The sequence below is a fragment of the Cimex lectularius genome, unplaced genomic scaffold, assembly GCF_000648675.2.
Source record: "Cimex lectularius strain Harlan isolate CLEC.00 unplaced genomic scaffold, Clec_2.1 scaffold131, whole genome shotgun sequence".
Lineage (NCBI taxonomy): Eukaryota > Metazoa > Arthropoda > Insecta > Hemiptera > Cimicidae > Cimex > Cimex lectularius.
Window position 1 is genome coordinate 1,123,262 of NW_019392685.1, and position 19,509 is coordinate 1,142,770.

Below are 19,509 nucleotides of genomic sequence, written 5' to 3' on the forward strand. Positions count from 1 at the left end.
GTGACGAGATGAGGTCGAAGTCATTCCGCATCCGATTCGGTATAAATTTTACCTCTGAAGGAGTAACTGCTTTGGTGTTGAAGGAACATAGGGTAGAAGGGATGTGATGTAGTAGTGAGTTCCATTTTAGTTAGTATTATTGAGGTCGGGATTGGTGGTGTATATCAGATGGAGGAATTGGGGAAAAAGTGTTAGCTTTGTCGAGATCGGTCATGTCCCATGACCCGTCGTCTCGATGAAGGGGAGGGGACGGAATGTGTTTCTTTAGGATCTTTTGTTGGCTAAACACAAGAACCTATCGAATAGGTAAGAGCTGAAGGTATTGTTGTGATGTATTTATAATTATTTTTACGATGTGGGATAATGTATTGAAGGCTTGGCGGTCGGATGCCTAGATATCTAAAAGGCTCTGGTTTGCCGCTTTAGGGACAGTAGGTTTAAAATGTGGCAGAGGTTTGGATTGTATGTGTGTCTTGGTAGAAATGCCAAGGTGTGCCCTGTAAAATTAAAGTGAATTAGAATAGATTTTCTATTATTTTTTTCCAGAACGCTTATAGACAGTACGAAAGCGCGATGACGACGGCGTGTCACATGGGCGACCGCCTGTGCCAGATGGAGGCTATGGACGGGGCAGCCAGGTGCTTGGAAACACTCCGTTTACAGCATAAAATATGCAACTGCAGGCCTCTTGAGTTCAACACGAAGCTGCTCGAAGTTGCCATGACGATCGGCGCGAAGGTATTACAAAAAACAAAAGAAAAAACAGTACAAAATTGTCCAATTTTTTACAACCCCTGTTCCAGCTGTTGATAAGGACAATCAGAGTAAGGCTATGCAGGATTTATCAGAGTTTAGGGGATGAAGAACACAGGAACGAACATGCAGGGGCGGCTCAAAGGATCGAAGAGGAACTCGAACTGCAATGCGGTGCGTGCAACTTGCCTTTTGGCTACGACGCTGACAGCCTGGAAGCATTACCCTGCGCTCACATACTTCACGCAAGGTACATTTTTAAAAATAAATATACCAAAACATTTTAAAACTTTCAGATTTTATCTTTTAAATGTGCAACAGCATCAATATTTCAAATTATATAAACTTTATTTTTTTTTTTTATATTGCTATTAAACCCAAGACATATAACTACCAACTACTTTTCCATTGTTTACAGTTATTTTTATCTTCAGTTCTTGATTTTTTTATACTGTTTTTACGATGTTGTTTCATTCTTGGTGCAAACTTTCATCGTATATTTCAAAGATCCTCTCTCATATTAGCTGTTTGCATTTATCGATAAATTCTACACGTTTAAATATTGTTCTTTATTTTTTTAGAGTTTATAGTAAAGCAATTGATTTTATATTGTATATCGAACTCGTTTAAGCCAGGGTTGTGATGGATGAAAAATACAAGTTTTTTTTCTGTATTTTAATCCTCGCTAAAAATAAATTGCATAAAACGCAGTTGATGTATTGAACCTACCGCCTTTGAAATGTTTCTTTTTAAAAATTCTTTTCTTTTTATTTACTCATAGAGACAAACAAAAGCTGAAATAATAGACGGAAAAAGAACAGACCGGAGTCATTATTTTCACTGAGATACGCGATATATGCTGAACCCTGACTGGGGCCCAGTTGTCACGTTCTGCTGAACGTGTGCCGCCTACGAGGCGATTCGAACTTAGCAGAAGCTGCTGAAAAAAAATTGTTATTCATCGCGGGAAGAAAACTGAAAGTCATCCATGTTTGCCTAGTTGCCTAGTCATCGTTGATTATAATTTTACGTTTTACATTTACAAAATTGTAGGACTGTAAATCTTACGAACTGTGATATTTCTTATTGAGGTACGTAGACTGATAAAAAAAGAAAAAACAACACTTTATTTTTGAGGTATGCAGTGATTAAATAGCATATATTAAATAGACTCTGCAGTTGGTACTACTGAAGAATGCGAAATGCCAAAATGCGTGTGGTAAGTGCCATATTGTCAGTAAAAATAAGGCAGTCTAGGATGGACCGAGAATGACGAAATGAAGTCATTAATAGTAACATTTTGTCAGGTCTAAGAGATATTGAAATAATACACAGACCAATTACTAAAGAAAGCAAAATACAGAAACTAGCCTGATATATCAAATCAGTAAAGATAGGGCATACTAGAATGACCGCAAACGACCAAACTGAGTTATTAATTTTGGGATTTCTTGTTGAATTTTGTCAAATATAAAAATAACACTAACACCAACTACTTAAGCGCTTGTCAAGGGTCATAACACATCAGTGAAAATAGGGCATCTAGTATGACCGAGAATGACGAAATGAAGTCATTAATAGTAAGATTTTGTCAGGTCTAAGAGGTATTGAAATAACACACAGACCAATTACTAAAGAAAGCAAAATACAGAAACTAGCCTGATATATCAAATCATTAAAGGACAAACTAGGATGGCCGCAAACAACCAAAATGCACTAATAATTTTGAGATTTCTTGTTGAGGTCTGTAAAATAATAAAATGACATACATACCAACTACTTAAGCGCTTGTCAAGTGTCATAAGACATCAGTGAAAATAGGGCAGACTAGGATGGCCGAAAACGACCAAACTGCATTATTAATTAATCTTTATGTAAGGTATTGGTTGAAATGAAAAAGTCAGTGTCACGAGCAGGATTCGAACCCACGACCCTCGGCTAAATACGCCGCAGCTCTAACCACTTGAGCTATCGTGACTTCGATCCAATCGGACACCAACTCCCCATCTCAAATTCGAAAGGTAGGTTGTGATGGAGATGGGGGAGGTGGTGTCCGAGTGGATCGAAGTCACGTTAGCTCAAGTGGTAAGAGCAGCAGCGTATGGGATGGGGATGGGGAGGTGATGTGCGCAGCGGCGTATTGAGCGGAAAGTCGTGGGTTCGAATCCCGCTTGTGACACTAGCTTTTTATTTCAACCAATACCTTACATAAAGATTAATTAATTGAAAGAGGTTATTTGGTCAATCGGACCGCGAAATCTAATGAATTTAATGAAATTAAGGTTTAATCGTTTATTTGCTTTATGATGTTGGCGTGGCTACGGCTGAGTTTGCAGGTATCTCTTCTGGAATTAATGCTGCGTGTGTCTCTGTTAATGTAAACTATTTCTAGAAAGTTGCGTTTGTATTTTTTTTCCGTGTTTAGCATTTATATTTTGTCGAAATCCAAGTTTTGTTGTTTTTCAAAGTGGCGTGTGGCCAATGCTGTGGAATTGGTTTTTGATGTTTTACAATCATAGATGTGTTGTTTTTCCGTTTTTCTAGATATTGCGATGTAATTCTAATATATGCAGCTGAACAGTTCATACAATTAATTTAAATGTGTTATAAATTAAATTATGACCCACAAGATTAGCACCACACTTTATATGAGTACGAAATATTCGGTTCAAAATTTATATTTACATCTTAAATTCAATTTTGTCCAATCGACATATGTTTTATAATTAGCAACTGTTGCTTGTTTAGGCAGCACCTACAAATCAACGGATTTTCTTAATAAAATGTAGAAAAAACAAGACCCTGAAGATGGCCCGAATAAAGGTCGAAACGTCGACAAAAATATGAAAAACGTGTTTTTCTAAACCACCTCATTCTTGACCCGTCTTCACGACTTCAAAAAATTGTTTGGATAATGATGAAAGTGTTGATAGCCATCATTTTGACTGCATTGTATAATTCAAACGTACTTGATGTAAATAACATCTTTCAATTAATTATTCTTTTTATGTAACGTCTCCGTTCGAGAGCGGGTTTCGAACCAACAACCTTCTGCTCGTGGCACTAACTTTTTCATCTCAACTTAGATCTTAGATAAAAATAATAATTAACTGATAGACATTAATGATAAACTAAGTGAATGTAGTTAGTGATAAGGCATGGTCAGTCGGACAGATTTGTCAGTGCATTTTGGATGATGGCGAACAATTTTAATATAATAATAATAAGTTTATTGCACAAACACACGAAGAAAAACAAAATTACAGACAATTCAAACAAGAAAATAAACTTAATTCGGCAAGGTAACCGTCTGCCGGAGTTTGGATTAATTATTAACTAAGTCCTATAAAGTAAAAATACAAATGCATTAAGCTAAATAAATACAATGATATGCTAAATGTAATATTTATAACAAAATATTAATTAATAAACTAAATATTTGCCAATGCATCGGTAGTATATTAATAGAAATAACCAGAGTATGAATAATACATAAAATAAGACATATATAAACTAAACTCAAGTCCAAAACAGAATAAAGAAACAGAAAGAGGACACAAAATTGAGAAGTAAAAATCAGGGAACCAGAGCTGAGACCGGAGAAACAGAGGTATCAAATAACAAGAGACAGAGCGGGGAATGGAGATAAGTAGTAAAAAAAAAATACTCAGTTAAATTCATTAGACTTCGATAAGCCCAGGCCGCTTTTGTATAATTGACTAAGTGCGTCCATTCTGGTACGTTGAGCAACTTTATAAGTCTGTCCATTGACTAGGTTCTTTCGCCGAACGCAGACAAACTTTAGGAAGATAGAATGGGGCATACCGCGACAAAATAGAATATGTCTTCCTTTACCCGGTAATTGCATCACACACTCCTGTTGGCTGAGGAGATCATACGGCTTATGCCGAAGGTTCAGCAATTTTCTCCTCAGTTTTAGAATCCAACGTATGTCTGTAATGTTCTTATTTGGTTTTTGGACCCCAACCAAGCACATATGACATCAACGGGATGCCTGCACTCTCTCTATGTTGCTAACTATAAAACTGTCCTTCAGTCGACTAATAATTGACTGGAGTTGAAGGGAAAGAGCCTTACTTTCGGGTGGGAAAAAGGACAAACCTACTCCCTCTCCGCCAGTCTCCCCCAGTCAGCAGCCCATGATATCCCCAGCTTGACGACCTCTTTAGCCACTATACGCGGAAATCTGGAGTGGTCCATTCGGAGCACCTTAACCAAACGACCACTCGGAGTCAACGTGAATAGAAAGATAGGGTGAAGGCCAGTTTCAATGTGCAGTATGTAAATTGGGGTGTAGTTTGGAAGACAGACAGTTTTCGTATGAAAAACCACAACACTCTCTCCACCTCCACGAATTCCTCTGATCCCCACACTTGTGCAGCATAACACAGAATTGAGCGTGAGACCGCGTTAAAGATGTGCAGCTTAGCCTTTAGCGGGATCTGGAGCAGCATCATCGCTCCTCGCCAAACAACAATTTTACCAGTTGCCATATCCATTTTCAATAAAATTAAATTTATATATCAAACATTATTATTCTATTCCAAAAATGCACCTGTTCATGAATGTATTGATGAAGGGTTATCTCAATTGCTAACTTTTGCTTCTGACGAAGCACAAACTTTATTTTTTTATTTTATTTTTTATTTCAGATGTGCCCACGACCTTCTGAGGAGGAGGGACAAGAAGAAGAAACGCTCTTGCCCCGATTGCGAGCGTTCCGTCAGCTCTCGTCTTTACCTCCAGTGCGAAGATCCTCACACGCCGCACCACTCGACCTTCTCGCTGTCTTCGCAGCAGCTGCACGTCTCCAGCAGCGTCTAGCGGTTAACCAGCCTCTAAGAGGCGAAAAGACATTTCGAATTTCGTTGGACGAGAGGAAAATGTGACGATTCGGAAATTTTTACAAAAGCCTAGGAGAAATTCTTCTGACCGTCTTAGAAATAGCTGACCTGATTTTCGATCAGACAATTATCAAAGAAAACGAAAAAACCCGGCGAATAGAGAAAATATGATGAATACAAAATTCAGTCTAAATCAAAAGACGGAAAATTTCAGTCTCAGGAGTTAATACAGGGTGATACGAGAGTTTTAAGGCAGTATATCGTGACAAAGATCAACAGATAAGACAACTATTATTAAATTTTGGGACGGATTTTTTTTTTCAAAAATTAATATTACTTTGTATATTGGAACTTTAATCTTCCGACTGTCTTAAAAAGATAAAAAACTAAACATGCTTTAACTGAACCCTTTATAATAATTAATAGAATGGACCCGTCTATACAGGGTGACTGGCGATAAATGTCGAAAATTTCAGGACACTCACATCCAACAAAAAACTTCCTATAAACCCCTGTCCAAGTAACTTGTGTGGAGTAACTTCAGGTTTATTTTTAATTTTTCGACACAAGACTCATGAGTCAGACGGATTTCCTGGAAAAAGTGAATGTGCCTCCCCTTCATCGTCACCAGTTTTTTCCAGCAAAATGCAAAATTTTTGAGCCTTCTAGAAACGCAATTCAAAAAGGTGAGTATACCGCTGGAAGCTAATTGAACGAAGAACTTTTGAGGGAATTTGCAAAGCTCCAGGAGTTTCTAGTTATTAACAGTTACCAATCAAACATTTTAAAAAAATTCCAAATTTCAACAGTTTTGTTTTTCGAATTTTTCCTGAAGAATATTTTCAACAATTCTGCAATGTAAATAGGTTTCCTCACAGCGAATTTAATATTCTTTCAAGTGGCACAAACCAGATTTTTCAACATTCAGTAATTCTGAAGTTTATAAGCAGTTTAGTGGACATAAGTCGAAAAATTACAAAAACACAAAACTTGAAATTACTTATTTACCGTTGAGATTTGGACAGGGGTTTATAGGAAGTTTTTTGTTGCCTATGGTGAGTAGAAAAAAAATCCTGAAATTTTCGACACTTGTCGCCAGTCACCCTTTATATAGATGACCCTTACACTGTTTTTCTATTAGCAATTTTAAAGATTTAGAGCCAGTTTTAAAACCAACTTTTAAACATTTCAATCAGTTGTTAAAGGAAAAAATACACGTCAAAATTGCATTTTCAGGCAGATCCAAAACGGTATAAAATACAAATTCTTTTTTAATTTTTTATATCAAAGATGAATTAAAAAAGAGCCAGTTATCTATCTTATTTATTCATTTTAATGCGTAAAAATTTTGCAATTTTTTTACAAAATGGATTCTCGATGATTCACGTACTTTTACACTATAGCTCGTTTAATAAAAAAAAGCACAACCAGCAGTGTAATACAACAATTACGGCTTAATAAAAATATTTTTGGACAGCTTTTTCGTAAATTAGGCATTTTAACATAAATTTGCCTGTACATGATTGTTCTTCATAGAAATCAGACAACAACTATACAGAACTTTGATGTTTGACTTGGTTCACCGTTAAATTAAATCTTTCAATTAATTAATCTTTATGTAAGGTATTGGTTAAAATAATAAAATCAGTGTCACGAGCGGGATTCGAACCTTTGGCTAAATACGCCGCTGCTCTACCACTTGAGCGATCATGTGTCGCCGAGAATCGAATCCTGATTATACGACATTTGAAAACATCGCAAAAAGGAGGGAAAATTCAAAGGTTGGTTGAGATAGTAAGTTGATGTCCGAGTGGATCGAAGTCACGATCGCTCAAGTGGTTAGAGCAGCGGCGTATCAAGCCGAAGATCGTGGGTTCGAATCCCGCTCTTGACACTGATTTTTTTATCTCGACTAAAAACCTTAATTCATTGAAAAATTATTTGTAGTATTCATTTAAAAATTTCCCATTATTTTTTTAACGGCATCGATTAATCCAAATGGAAATGCGATAAATTTAAAAGTCTAATCTATTTTAATTACTTTTATCAAATAGATTACTCATTTGAAAATTGGTAAAAAGGAGGGAAAATTCGAGAGGTGAGGTCGAGATAGGAAGTTGGTGTCCGAGCGGATCGAAGTCACGATAGCTCAAGTGGTAGAGCAGGTATCTAGCCGAAGATCGTGGGTTCGAATCTCGCTCGTGCCATTAACTTTTCTTCATCTCAACTAAAAACCTTAATTAATTGTAATGTATTAATTGGTCAAGCAGACCACGAAATTAGTGAATTTAAAGGACTTATTTTTAATCCATTATCTGATGGATCCAAATTAGCAGTTTGGTATGTCACAAAAGAAATCAGAGCTAATAAGTGTCGTCAAATTTTCCTTGGCCAATTTATCAGCTGCTTGATTACCCTGGTACCCAGACAAGGGTAATTTTGTGGTTTTCCTCTAATGCAATCCCAAAAGACTGGACTTTACTTCTAATGCGGTAATTGACCTCAGTGTTGCCTGGCTCCATTCTTCTGGTAATGATTCTAGCATTTTATTTCCTTGGCAAAGTGTTCAGTATCCAGTCTGCTTGAAAGGCAATGGCATATGGCCTAAAGGCTAAGTATTCTAGTCTTTGGTTTATTTCCATAAATAACAGCTCCTGACCCATACTTGGGTCCAACTACCTATACCATATAATGGTTATCTTCCTCTCCCAGTCTGCTCTACCAGGTATTCTAGTTTGATTTTTTTCTGATTTTGGGAGTCATGGCAATATTCAGGCATAAAAACCTGTCTGCTTGATTTAGTTTTTTATGTCATTAAGCTATTGGAGCATGTCCCTGGATAAAGACACTACAGTGTTCAGGACATCCAGAAGAGCAGCAGGGGTCGTTCTCGTTGCCATGTTGTCTAGAAAGAGCATGTAATTTAAATAGTATGAATGGAGGTCTTGGGTTCGAATCCCGCTCGTGACACTGACTTTTTTTATCTCAATCAATACCTTACATAAAGATTGAAAGAGGTTATTTGGTCAATCGGACCACGAAATCTAACGGAGTTAAATTAAATTATAAATAAAGGAATTTTAGAAACAATCGTTTCACCTTGCCTTAGTCTTTGAGGCACACTGATAGAGTCTCAATTTTGTATTATATCTCGGACACAATTTGAATTTGAATTGTGCATTACACGAAATCCAATTTATAACCCTCCCTTGGGATACATCGCGTGTAAAGTTGTTTGCGATTTAAATGGAAAAGTTTTTTTTTGCGAATATCAAGGGCTATCGTAATATACTTAAAATTATATATTATCGCAAAAAGGATTTGTACCTAGCTAATAGAGTCCAACAGAATAGCTAAAAAATTCACTACCGTAGATTTAAATACAAACGAAAATCGTTTTCAGTGTTAAAAGCAAGCGTGTATTAAGAATTTGCTCAAGCCGATGCAACATAGTGTGTTAAGGAATTTCTGAGTCATATCTTTAATGAAAACTGCCAAAGTTATATTGTATCGAAAGGGATGCTCACTTTAAACTTAAAGAAGAGAAGTATGATAAATAAAATATAACAAAATGGGAAAAAAATTAAACAATTATCGTCATAGAGACTTAGTAATGAAGAAAAAAAACACTTCGTGACGTTTAGTCTAAATTATATATTTAAAGAAAAAACATTGCAAACTCTTTCTTACTGAGTAAAATTGTAAATATTATTTCAAATTTATACAATTATTTATAGGGAAATAGAATATTGATAAATTTTTCAATGATGCTGCTTTGGAAAGACGAAGTTAATGAAAAATTCAATGAAATCATTAACTGACAAAAAACTTCAGGTATATGACAAAAATCGAGATAAGGTAAAGGAGGAAGTGAAAAAAGGTTGCCCCATAATTTAATTGTCTTAACAATGCCGAAAGTTTAAACGATAAAAAATTTTTCACACAATCGAACTGTGAGAACGTAGAAATAAATCATTACCAAGACATTTTATACAAGTATAAATATTAACAGTAAATTTTTTCAGGATTACTTATCAGGACGAAAACAGATATTTTTTCTCTGCTTTTATCATTTTTACAGCTTTATTTAATGGATCAATTATGGAAACCATGTGTCATGCCCAAGGCTGGCAATTCTTCCATCATATTTTTCGCTGGGCCATGTTGCAGCATCATTGTTAATTTTTTTTTTTGAAATCGCAAAAACAAAAAACTATAAAACTTAATTCGGCTCAGAAGGCTTTGTGATTTATTCCAGTGCCAAAATGGAAAAGACGTGTAGTGATTTAACAGATATATTATATAATGAAAAATATATAAACGTATATTATTGTGTTTAGACAATCAATACGTTGGCTTGTTAAACTTACAATCGTGAAATGTGATTTATTAAATCTTTCAGTTCTGCGCGTATATTTAAACAAGTGAAATACACATTTTATGTCACGTTGAATGGTCATATTGTGAATAGTGTATGTATATAATATGTGAAACGGATATAACAAACATGTAAGTTATTGTTGAATAATGAATGAAAAAAAATTAATATAATTATATTATAAAACATAAAAAAATTGTAATTTTGTCTTCTTTGTCCTAAAGTTGTAAACACATTATAAAATTAGTTTGTATAGTAAAGTATAGTTTTTATAGTAGTATTAATATTTTTATATTATTTCAGTTCAGTATTGTTAAAGAGAACGAATGAGATACAGATAGAGGTAGATAGGNAGAGAAAGGGAGTGAGAAAATGAGAGCCGAGAGCGTTGCAAAAATACAAAAATTAAAAGAGAGAGAGAAAAGGAGAGAGAGAGAATTTGAGAGAGAAAGAAAATGAGAGCTGAGAACGTTGCAAAAAAATACAAAAATTAAATGAGAGAGAGAGAAATTGAGAGCGAGAAAGAGAGAGACAAAATAAGAGCGTAGGACGTTGCAAAAAATACAAAAATTAAGAGAGAGAAAAAGAGAGAATATGAGAGAGCGAGAGAGAGAGTCTGAGAGAGAATAATCACCGCAGAAGTTGCAAAAAATACAAAAATTAAAAGAGATCGGGAAAGTGAGAGAGAGACAAAATGAGAGCGAAGGACGTTGCAAAAAATACAACAATTGAGAGAGAGAATAAGAGAGAAAATGAAAGAGTGAGAAAGAGAGGGAGAGAGAATATATAATCACCGAAGAAGTTGCAAAAAATACAAAAATTGAGAGAGAGTGAGAGAGAGAGATAGAGAGAGAGAGAGAAAATGAGAGCCGAGGAAGTTGCAAAAATACAAAAATTGAGAGGGAGAGAGTGTGAGAGAGGGGGGACCTCACAAAGACAACCTGCACAGATTTTTGTTGTATAAACTGTCAACTTCAAACTGATGATGAGCGTTTAATGCTTGAAATTCAAATCGCTGAAAACAACAAACCGTGAGTAGGAAATATCTTTTAAAAAGTATAAACAACATACTCACTCCACTTTTATTATTTCAGGGTGGATTTGGCGTTAAAGTTTTAAAGAACTGAAAAAATTCCAATGGAGGACCAGAAGCTCTGAGAGAGGGTGGTAGGGACGGAAGGAAGAGATGAGCTATGCCGTGTTTTTGCTCGTTTTTTACTTCCTTCTCCGATTATCTTGTGGAATAGGTCCTTGAGAGAAAGGGTGGGAGGCGTCGTTTATAAACGTTCTCACCTTCCAGCCAGTTTCCAGTACGCAGGATGTCTCTTAGGCCGTTGATCCTTCTTACCTTCCTCTTCGTCCTCGCCACATCCTTCGAAGTGCCGAAGGGGATCGCGTTCGACATAGACGTCGACAGCGTGCTCAACAACAAACGGCTCCTCGATGCTTACACCAAGTGCTTCCTGGACAAAGGGCCGTGCGCGGGTGCACCCAGGGAAATGAAAAGTAAGCCCTGCCAATCGAACAAGATATATTTTTTCTAAGGGTTTTTCTCAGCAGAAAGTACGATACATCAAAAAATTCCTGTTCCTTTAAAAATTAGATAGATTGAAATAAAAAATCTTCTCTCCCGTTTTCCAATTGAAAGTTGTTCTTCTGTGATTTGATATTTTCCATACTGTTGACTGTCATGATAACTAACGAGAACAAAATCTAAACATAGCAATATCATAACTATTAACAGAAATATGCGTGTTATGCAGAGTTTAACTAGATTTAAATTAAATTCGTCCTTTTTTGGTTTAAAACAGGCAATTTCAAAAGAGTAGATGGTTGAATTTAACTGTAGAGATGTAGAAACGTTGTCCTACAGAAACAGCGAGAATAGGCGGACCAGAGTCATCAGAAACGCAAAAATCTTATGTTTACAAACTATCTTGCGTGTTTTAAATACAAATGAATGAAAATGGTTCTTGTTTTGAGTTTAAAAGTGTTCAAAAGACTCATTCTCCTGATTTTCCCACAGTCTGATTATCTCTGATCGTTCGGACCCGTCGGTTATCCCTGAATTGAGCTAGTTTCGCGAAAAGGACACGAAATCGTCGATTGCCTTGGATTTCCAAGGATTCAAAAGTGTCCTATATTAATTTAACTACAAATTGGGAGATATTCTTTTGAAACTATAACAAAACTACAGTTCAACAATTTTTCTCCGGTTTGATCATCTCTGATCATCAAGATCCGCCATTTATTACAGATACGAGCCATCATCGCAACGTAAAGAGAGAAATTGGCCGTTCGCGATGGGTTTCCATAAGTTTAAAAGTGTCGTGGATAAATAAGAGTAAACGGACTTATATTCCCTAGGGTCGATCATCTGGATCAGTCAACTATCATAGAAATGTGTATCAGTCGTGGAAATGTTAGATATTCGTCGATTTCCTTGGGTTTCCAAGGGTTCAAAAGGGCCCTGGATTAATTTATGTATTAAGTTAGAGGATATTTTTGAGAAGGATAATAGAACCCTAATCATCGTATCGTTTTCTCATAATCGATCAAACCCTAATCATTAAGATCTATCAAATATTACTGAAAATGAGCATCAATCGAGAATATGTCGGGAATTTGCCCTGCCTTAAGTTTCCAAAGGTTCAAAGTATCCAGGCTTAACTGAACCACAAAATTAGAAGAAACTCTCCATATAAGGTGTGTGGTGATTAGTGACCGTTAATCGATATTTATTTAGAAATCGTGAGATGCGCTCTGGTGTGATGTAGGTTTCAGAAAACATTTTCTTTATCGTGCCTACGTTTCGATCTTTATTAAGATCATCTTCAGGGCTCAAAGTGTTTGCCTTCTGTGTAATTGTGCCATTCTTGCGTGTCGTGCTGAGGGCACTCTCGACTTTGGGCCCTGAAGATGATCTCAATAAATATCGAAACGTAGGCACGATAAAGAAAATGTTTTTCTGAAACCTACATCACACCAGACCGCATCTCACGATTTCTAAATAAATATAAATCTCCATATAACCAAAGTAAAAACTAGAGATAGTCTTATTGTCCCGAAGTGGATCATTTCTGATCATTTTCGGTCCACGAACTGGGATGAACCAAGAAGATCGATCAGCGTATGCCTTTGCAAATCAAAATCGGCAAAAAATAACGTTGATATTTTAAAAAGTATGAACTATTTTACCAGTCTGAGTCTGAATTTGAGCTTATTCTGGAAAATTTGTTTATCATTATTTGTCCTTGGTTTCTGTTTTGTTTAACACAATCAACATTGGGCTTCATAGGAAAAATTTCGATTATAATAAATATTTTAAAAAAAATGAATAAAAAAATGTCCTTGGTTGTTGTTTTGTTTATACGATGTTCGAACAAGTTTCTCCCAATTGAAAAACAGTCTGACGACTTATTTATTAATTTCGGAATGAAATTCCACCCTTTTAGAAAATATAATGGACCGTGCCCTTTGTCGCCCCATGGAATTCATTCCGTGTTTCAATCAAGATTTATTATTGCATTTTATTATTGTTTTAAAGATTATTTATTATTTAGCAACATTTCAGGACCGCCGTGTAATTAATTTGCGCTTTTAACTACGGAGAAGCGACCCGATAGCAAGTTGACTAAGAGAAGAAACCGAAAAAAGTTCAATTTTAGCTAAATATAAAAATATATGCCATTTGATGATTTGATTTCATCCGAAAAACCTTTTGGGTATTTTTCTTCTAAAGTTTCATTTATAACGAAAAAGATTAACGCTTTGATTTTAAAAAAAAAACAATGGTTTAGCTTAAAAACTATCCAAGCGACCAGATAGCAAGTTGACTAAGAGAACAAACTGAAAAAAAAAAAAATCAATTTTAGCTTAATATAAAGGTATGATGCCATTTGACGATTTGATTTCATCCGAAAAACCTTTTGGGTTTTTTTCTTCTAAAGTTGAAATTTATAACGAAAAAGATTAACGCTTTTGATTTTCTTAAAAAAATGGTTTAACTTAAAAACCATCCAAGCGACCAGATAGTAAGATGACTAAGAGAACAAACTGAAAAAAGTTCAATTTTAGCTTAATATAAAGGTATACGCCATTTGACGATTTGATTTCATCCGAAAAACCTATTGGGGTTTTTTTTCTTCTCAAGTTTAAAATGATAACGAAAAAATCAACGTTATTAACGCTTTTGATTTTCTTAAAAAAATGGTTTAGCTTAAAAACTATCCAAGCGACCAGATAGCAAGTTGACTAAGAGAACAAACAGAAAAAAGTTCAATTTTAGCTTAATATAAAAGTATATGCCATTTGACGATTTGATTTCATCCGAAAAACCTATTGGGGTTTTTTTTTCTTCTAAAATTTAAAATGATAACGAAAAAATCAACGTTATTAACGCTTTTGATTTTCTTAAAAAATGATTTAGCTTAAAAACCATCCAAGCGACCAGATAGCAAGTTGACTAAGAGAACAAACTGAAAAAAAATCAATTTTAGCTTAATATAAAGGTATGATGCCATTTGACGATTTGATTTCATCCGTAAAACCTATTGGGTTTTTTTTCTTATAAAGTTTAAATTTATAACGAAAAAATCAACGTAATTAACGCTTTTAATTTTCTTAAAAAATGATTTAGCTTAAAAACCATCCAAGCGACCAGATAGCAAGTTGAAGCTTTTAGATGAAAAAACCATTAATTTTTTTCTCAAATGAGCAACTGTTTCAATTGAGAGTTCAGATTGATTTGTAACAATGACAGAACAAGTATAAATTACAAGGTGTTTTTTTTTTTTAATTATAAAATAACCCCCAACAGTCCTAAACCGGATTTAAGTCCGTCTACCAAGTTTGAAAGTTGTACCCCAGTTTCTTTGGCGAGTCATTGACATTTCAATGCTGTGTCATAAGACAAACGGCCTCATTGTGCTAATTTCGTTTAACTTCGGAAGGATCAATCTCGACGTACAGTTATGAGGACAATGGCTGAATAGGATAATCAAGAGATCCACGGCCAAGGATGAAAAGCTTTTGCCAATTGATAAAAGTTTCAAATTAAAGGATGAATTCACTTTCAAAATATGCAAATTGAGTTCCATTCCAAATAAAAATGAACCGAATCGACTTAATCTTACCTTCTTTTATAACCATTTGTCATCCCTGATAAAACAAATCTTCATAATTCTATGCAACAGCGTGAAATTATTTGATTGTCTTTGTTACGACCTGTTTGCCGATGAGAAAATTAAAATCTTTTAACAAAAAACTTAATTTGTGGTACTTAAATTCTTAGATTTTGTTTTTAAATAATTGAATGACGATGAAGAACTATTGAAAATTAGTGTTTAACACGTTTGAAAAGTTTCATTTGAACTTTGTACCGGCAAAAACACCAGTAATAACCGTTAAAAGACGGGAGAGAGTATTTGTAAAAGGAGTTTGGATATATTTCATAGCTGAAGTGAATTAACAGAAAATTTTTTTTTTATCTTTTAATAACAAAATCGGACCGGAGAAAGCCACTTTCACTACTTTCTACCAGTAGGTGAGAAATAATCTTCGTCTCTTTCTTGTTTGAGACATTGGAAATGTATCGCTTTGGGTGGCACTTCGTGACGTGACCGTCCCATGCCACACGTCCGCGTCGTACAGCTTCAAGAAACAATGCCGGACTTCAAATTACCCTGGAACGGCTCGTGAATACTGAATTTGAATTTTTCTTTTCTTTTCGCCCACCCCAACGTCAAAAGGTTAATCAAGACGAATAATCAAAAGGCAAGTCTCGTCCAGGGGTTTTCTTCTAAGAAGAAGTCATAAATGACAAATGATAAAACTTGACAAACTGAGCTCTAAGACGGTAAAACATAAGTTTTATTATGGAAAAAGTTTTTAATTCTACAATCCTCTTTCTTAAAGCGGGCGAAGTTTCACAAAGGGACTTTTTGCCTAATCTGACATGGCGACAGCTCATGATAAATCAATGGTTTTGCAGTTAATTATCTTAAAAATAAACAAAAGGCTTTTTATTGAACATAACTAAAACATAAATGCATATTTATTTGCAGAAAAACAACATTATACGAGAATAAAGAACTTAGAACTTGAAGCTTGAACTTGAAGAGAATGAGGAGCGTGAGAGAACAAAAACAAAAACCGAAACTCTGTGAGTGAAAGGAAAGGAAGGGAGTGAGAGAGAGAGAGAGAGAGAGAAAGTGAGAGAAAGAGCGGGGAGGGAGAGAGAGACTCACAAATATAAATTTCACAGACTTTGTTTTAGATACAAATAGAAAGAGAAACAGTGAAAAATATAACAAGAGAAAAACAGAAGCTCTGTAGGTGGAATGAATGGAAGAGAGAGAGAAAAAAGGAGGGAGAGAGAGAAAAAAAAGGAGGGAGAGAGAGAAAAAAAGGAGGGAGAGGGAGAGAGAGAAAGAGAGAGAGAGAGAGAGAAAGAGAGAGACTCACAAATATAAATTTCAGAAAGAGACCAGGGGGGTTCAGTAAGAGAGAAATAAAAAGAGAAAGTGTGAGAGAGAGAGAGAGACTCACAAATATAAATTTCAGAAAGAGACCAGGGGGGTTCAGTAAGAGAGAAATAAAAAGAGAAATTGAGTGAGAGTGAGAGAGAGACTCACAACTATAAATTTCAGAAAGACAGAGGGGGCAGTAAGAGAGAAAATAAAAGAGAAAGTGAGTGAGTGAGAGAGAGAGAGAGAGAGAGAGAGAGAGAGAGAGAGAGAGAGAGAGACTCACAACTATAAATTTCAGAAAGACAGAGGGGGGCAGTAAGAGAGAATTAAAAAGAAAAATTGAGGGAGAAAGAGAAAGAGAGAGAGAGAGAGAGAGAGAGAGAGAGAGAGAGACTCAAAAATATAAATTTCAGAAAGACAGAGGGGGGCAGTAAGAGAGAATTAAAAAGAAAAATTGAGGGAGAAAAAGAGAGAGGGAGAGAGAGAGAGAGACTCACAAATATAAATTTCAGAAAGACAGAGGGGGACAGTGAGAGAGAAATAAAAAGAGGAAGTGGTAGAGAGAGAGAGAGAGAGAGAGAGAGAGAGAGAGAGAGAGAGAGAGAGAGACTCACAAATGTAAATTTCACAGACTGTTTTAAATACAAATAGACAGAGGAAGAGTGAGATATAACGAGAGAAAAACAGAAACTCTATGAGTGGAAGGAATGGACGGGAAAGAGACAATGGAGGGATGGAAGGAGGGGGAGAGAGAGAGTGAGAGAGAGAAAGAGAAAAGCAAAAATATCAGCAATAAAAGGCAATCAGTGATGATCAGAGATTATCGAGCTGCTTTAGCTCAGCCTTACTTCAGACACCACCACAATTATAAAATTTTGATAAAGCTTATTTTGAAATACATGCCATCTAAATAGCCTCACCGTAAAAATTCCCAAATGTTAAAATAAAAATGTAGACTTATTCTGAATTAATGTTTAGAAACCGTTTACATATGAAATTTAATTTTCTTTTTCCACAGAAAACTTCGCTAGTATATTCAGCACAAACTGTTCCACATGCACCAAAGTCCAGAAGAAGCAGGTGAGAAGCGCTTTCAACAAGCTGCGCGAGAAGAAGCCGCAGGAGTTTCACAAAATCTTCGAGAAGTACAACCCTGGGAACACACATCTTCAAAGATTTCTGAATTGGCTCAAATCAAACGAACTATGATTTCCGCCACTGTTAAAACTCTAAACTCCTCCCACAATTGAAAAAGAGTCTGTTAATTTATTTTTTACTGTATTTCTTTTTAAATTAAGATTTGTTATTATTTAAATAAATTATACAAGTTTGTATTGGTTTTGTTTTTGTAATTTTATACCAGCGGTATGAAAACGTGGTGAGATTGTTAAAAAAAAAATAGAACAAAAGTTGTTTTCTATAGATACTTTAGTTTTTATATTAAATCTCTAAAATCATTACTGGTCTCCAAAAATTTCAAACAAAAGCATATCAGAAGAACGGTAAGTAGTAAAAAAATAAATAAATAAGTAAATAAATTTAAAAAAATTAAAATAAAAGTTGTGTTCTATAGATATTTTAGGTTTTATATTAAATCTCTTAAATCATTATTTGTCTCACAAAAATTTCAAACAAAAGCATACCAGAAGAACGATAAGTAGTAAAAATAAAAAATTAAAAATTAAAACAAAAGTTGTTTTCTATAGATATTTTAGTTTTTATATTAAATCTCTTAAATCATTATTGGTCTCACAAAAATTTCAAAAAAGCATACCAGAAGAACAATAAGTAGTAAAAATAAAAAATTAAAAAAATTAAAACCAAAGTTGTTTTCTATAGATATTTTAGTTTTTGTGTTAAATCTCTTAAATCATTATTGGTTTCACAAAAATTTCCAACAAAAGCATACCAGAAGAACGATAAGTAGTAAAAAATTTTTTTTAAAAAGTATTGTTTATTTTTCTCACTTAATTGAGTTGATTGAATTATGAAAATATTTAATCTGTACAGGAAATTAAGAATATATGCTCAATAGTATGTATAATTTCAATGGAATAATATGCAAATAATATAATTAAAAAAAATGTTAATAAAATTATTTAAATCCGCAAATAAGTCACTAGATCAAATTGATTGTCGGAATAAATAATTATTATTTTTTATTTTATTAGGTTTCGTGGTCCGTCCTCCACTTGACCAAATAAATTCTTTTCAATTAATTAAGGTTTTGGTTGAGATAAAAACCTTAATTAATTGAAAATAATTATTAGTGTTTGATCATCGTAGTTATTAAAAACTAAGTAGCTCGGTCATCTACGATCACCATGGCTTGACTCTCGTTGGTAGACGAGCACTGCAGACCCTGATCTATCATTATCCTTAGACTTAAATTTGATATGACACATCATACCGACAAAATAGCTCTTAAAATCCCGTTCCATTATGAAGACGATAAGTATTTATTTATGGTGTGTGCTTTTCCTTGAAATTTGACCCTTGTATTACATCGTTTTACTAATTATGAAGACTAAATTCCTGTTTCTTAGAATTATCCGGTGATCAATTGATTAAACATTTATGGATCAGTCAAAAGTTTTAGCGTGCAAGCCGATCTTTATGAAAACTTACAAAAGTTACGAGGAAATTGGACTTTAAGTAAAATTAAGAATAGAATAAACACACTGAACACCCAGTAGCAGTTATTCCATGTTGACAAAGGTTTTTTTTTATTAAGTGATTCTTTTGGATAAAAATTGGATGTGCTTAAAATGATTGAATTCGCAACAAATTCCAGAATTTTTGTCACCTAAGGGTAAAAAGACATTTTTATAATTGGTATAATTTATTTTCAAACACTGCCCTTTGATTGACTTTAGAACAAATATTTAAAGAAACAATTTTGTACATAACTTTTTTTTAAATCAGTTTTGGACCAATACTATTTTCACAAACTATCAAATTGGGCTCTTGTTTCTTCTTCTTCTAAAAGTGAATATCTTTGGGCAGTTGGCATATTTTTCTTGCGCCATCCATGTATTAATAC

General features: G+C 34.5%; 2 protein-coding genes across 2 annotated transcripts in view; both read left to right on the plus strand.

Annotated features, from left to right (window-relative positions):
- The window catches only part of LOC106662954 (43 kDa receptor-associated protein of the synapse homolog), a 59,378-nt gene extending 53,301 nt beyond the window's left edge, over positions 1-6,077 (plus strand). The window contains exons 9-11 of the mRNA XM_014387410.2: positions 547-738; positions 804-1,003; positions 5,427-6,077. Coding sequence (XP_014242896.1) covers positions 547-738; positions 804-1,003; positions 5,427-5,598 — 564 coding nt within the window. The 3' untranslated portion in view covers positions 5,599-6,077. The remainder of the gene's footprint in view (positions 1-546; positions 739-803; positions 1,004-5,426) is intronic.
- A 5,215-nt stretch (positions 6,078-11,292) lies between these two features.
- On the plus strand, positions 11,293-17,800 carry LOC106663257 (ejaculatory bulb-specific protein 3-like). Its single transcript, XM_014387952.2, has 2 exons — positions 11,293-11,502; positions 17,485-17,800. The coding sequence occupies exons 1-2, from the start codon at positions 11,316-11,318 to the stop codon at positions 17,673-17,675; spliced, it is 378 nt and encodes a 125-aa protein (XP_014243438.1). The 5' UTR covers positions 11,293-11,315; the 3' UTR covers positions 17,676-17,800.
- Positions 17,801-19,509: the final 1,709 nt, after the last annotated feature.